The sequence below is a fragment of the Pteropus vampyrus genome, unplaced genomic scaffold (assembly GCF_000151845.1).
Source record: "Pteropus vampyrus isolate Shadow unplaced genomic scaffold, Pvam_2.0 Scaffold470, whole genome shotgun sequence".
Taxonomy (NCBI): Eukaryota; Metazoa; Chordata; class Mammalia; order Chiroptera; family Pteropodidae; genus Pteropus; species Pteropus vampyrus.
The window spans coordinates 437,592-440,135 of NW_011889251.1; the positions used below are offsets into that span (position 1 = coordinate 437,592).

General features: G+C 49.0%; 1 protein-coding gene across 1 annotated transcript in view; it reads right to left on the bottom strand.

Annotated features, from left to right (window-relative positions):
* The window catches only part of DNAJC18 (DnaJ heat shock protein family (Hsp40) member C18), a 30,677-nt gene extending 28,591 nt beyond the window's left edge, over positions 1-2,086 (bottom strand). Inside the window, exons 1-2 of the mRNA XM_011382264.2 lie at positions 1,971-2,086; positions 142-328 (exon numbers count right to left, since the gene is read on the bottom strand). Of these exons, the coding sequence (XP_011380566.1) occupies positions 142-328; positions 1,971-2,010 (227 nt within the window). The 5' untranslated portion in view covers positions 2,011-2,086. The remainder of the gene's footprint in view (positions 1-141; positions 329-1,970) is intronic.
* Positions 2,087-2,544: the final 458 nt, after the last annotated feature.

A 2,544-nucleotide genomic window follows, 5' to 3' on the forward strand; every position in this document is an offset into this window, starting at 1 on the left:
CTACCACCTAGTCTTGCCTCTGAGGCCAAGAAGCTATTCATGATCATCGTCATCACCATCATCAATCAATACTTATATAGCATATTGTCCGTGCCAGGCACTCTACATAAAATCACTCAATTAATCCCATCACAGGCTCACCTTTGTACCCCAAGTAGCTGTTCCTCAGTATAAGTGGTGCTCCCCTCACCCTGCCGGGTCTGGTTCCACTCATTCTCAGGCTTCTTTTCCTTTTGCGCCTTCATGCAGTTACAGCAACCACAGGGGTCATGACTTTCAGGAGGTCTGTCTTCTGGGTATTTGTTTCTTCTAATTGCATCAATGTAAGCTGCAAAGCAACAGCCCCTCCATTATGCCTCAGTCTGACCTGCAAATCAACTTTGCTACCTGCCTTAGCTACCTAGGAAGCTGCTTGTATGCATGAGCAGGTGAGTGTAAGGGCCAGACTACGGACATTATGCTGACTTTGAAGCATCCATATGAAACTGAACAAACATCTTCTTTGAAAAAACAATACAAAAAATATGGAGGCAACCACAAAAAGCTTAAAATGCCAGAAACATGAAGCATAATAGTGTCCCCCAGAAAAGGGGCTCAAGAGGCATCTGCTCAATACCTTGCCTTTAGTGCAGTGCAGGGAAACCTAGATCTCTGTGGTCCATGGTCAGAAGTGACATTGCTCAAAAAAAAATATTTTTTGTTGCATTGCCTCCCATCACTAAGATTTAAAGTAGAGGCGAGTTCAGTTCTTTTAAACTAATAGTTATAGAACTAATATGTACAAGACACTTGGTTAGATAGATCAAGGAGTGTATGGATAAGACCTACTGCTGACCACAGAGAGGTTATACTTTAAAGGGAGAAGATTCAATTAATCATAATGCTTGCAAAATGTAAAGAGGGACATAGCAATCCACTCAGAGAAGGTACAGTACTCATGCCCTATCTGGAGGATATGGAAAAGGCTTTAAAAACATCTTTATTTTGCTTAACATCCCTTAGTGACTATCCGCTGCTACTTGTCCAAATTTCTTATTATGGACCCAGCCTGACTCTCTAGCCTCATCTCTTACCACATACTCCTTTATAGTCTATGCTCAAGCCACACCAAACTGCTTTCAGATCAGCAATGCTTTCTTTTCCCTGTGCCTTTGCACATGCTGTTCCTTCGGCCTGCAACATTCTTCCTCTGAGTCAGCCTAACTGCAATGCATCCTTTATGTAATCAAAGGTAACACTTTCTCCATAAGGCATTCTCTGACACCCAGGCTGTGTTGGATGCATTGTGTATTTCCCAAACATACGACCTTGCTGTGTTTAGTCCAGCACTTTAGCCTGTGTTGTAACTGGCTGTTTACCTGTCAAACTCCCTCAGTGAATAGAGAGTTCTGTGAGCTCAGGGGCCCCAAGTCTGTCAATCCCTGCTGCAGGATCAGCATAATGCAGGGTACATAATAGGTATTGGATCAATACTCTTTGCCTGACTGTAGGATGGGAAAGGCCGGCCTATCGGTCCTGATGCAAGCTGAAAGGACAAGACCAAACCAAGACAGAAGGTCAGGCGGCCCGGTTTGTCAGCGAAGATAAGGGCCAGGAAAGCAAGCTGCGGGAGACCACACCACCCCGTTGACCCCCAAGCCACCCTGGCGCGGGCGGGGCCTGACTGCCGCGGGGCCCTGGGCGGGGCACCGGCCGGGGCGGGGCTGGGGGCCGGAGGCAACAAGTCTTCATGGGTGACACTGGGCTCTCGGCGTGTTCCTCTGCTTAAGCCAGCTCTCCTGTTTTCTGGATCCCAGCCCCTGGTTCGGTTCCCCACCTCATCTGGATCCCTACTTAGGCTCAGCATCGTCTTATAGGCCTCCATCCTTCACCTCAGGCCCAGCATCTCAGTCCTCCCGGGCCTTCAAGAGCCCCAACTCTGATCTCTGCCGAACCCCGCTCAGTCCGACCCTCTGCCCAGGACCCAGTACCTTGCGTCCAGCGCTCCCCGCTGCCCAGAGTTGTTGCCATATCTGTTCCTAGTCTGCAGGTCAGCGGAGCCTCTCTTGCGCCTGAGGCTGAAAGAGATGGGGGCAAGAAGCGCTGGGCATGCTGGTCATTGTAGTCCAAGTCTAGGGAGCTGCGGGACATTTGAACTACAACTCCCGGCAGGCTCCGCGCGAGGGGACCCATCGGGGATGCAGGGGAGTAAGGGGCTCGACCCTTGGAAGCGAGCCTTGTGGAGGTGCGTTGTTGCTAGTAAACTGCGGCGCGGTTAGTGGCTCACAGCAGGAAACCGTGGCCGCTTTTCCTAATCTGTAGAGTAGGGAGAGTGGCTTCTCTCCAGCTTAACACTGGAGACATTCAAGAAGGCGCAATAAGATCCTGCCTGGAAAGACTTTGCAAACTATAGTCTAGAGGTTGACAATATGACTCTTTCTCCTCAGGATGTCGTTTTTAAATATATGATAATGCCTGTTAGAGATTCAGAGACAGGTTTTGGAGATGAACCAAACCCTGGGAAAAAGAGCCACGAAAAGTAGAAAAGTGGGGTAGATTTGTGTG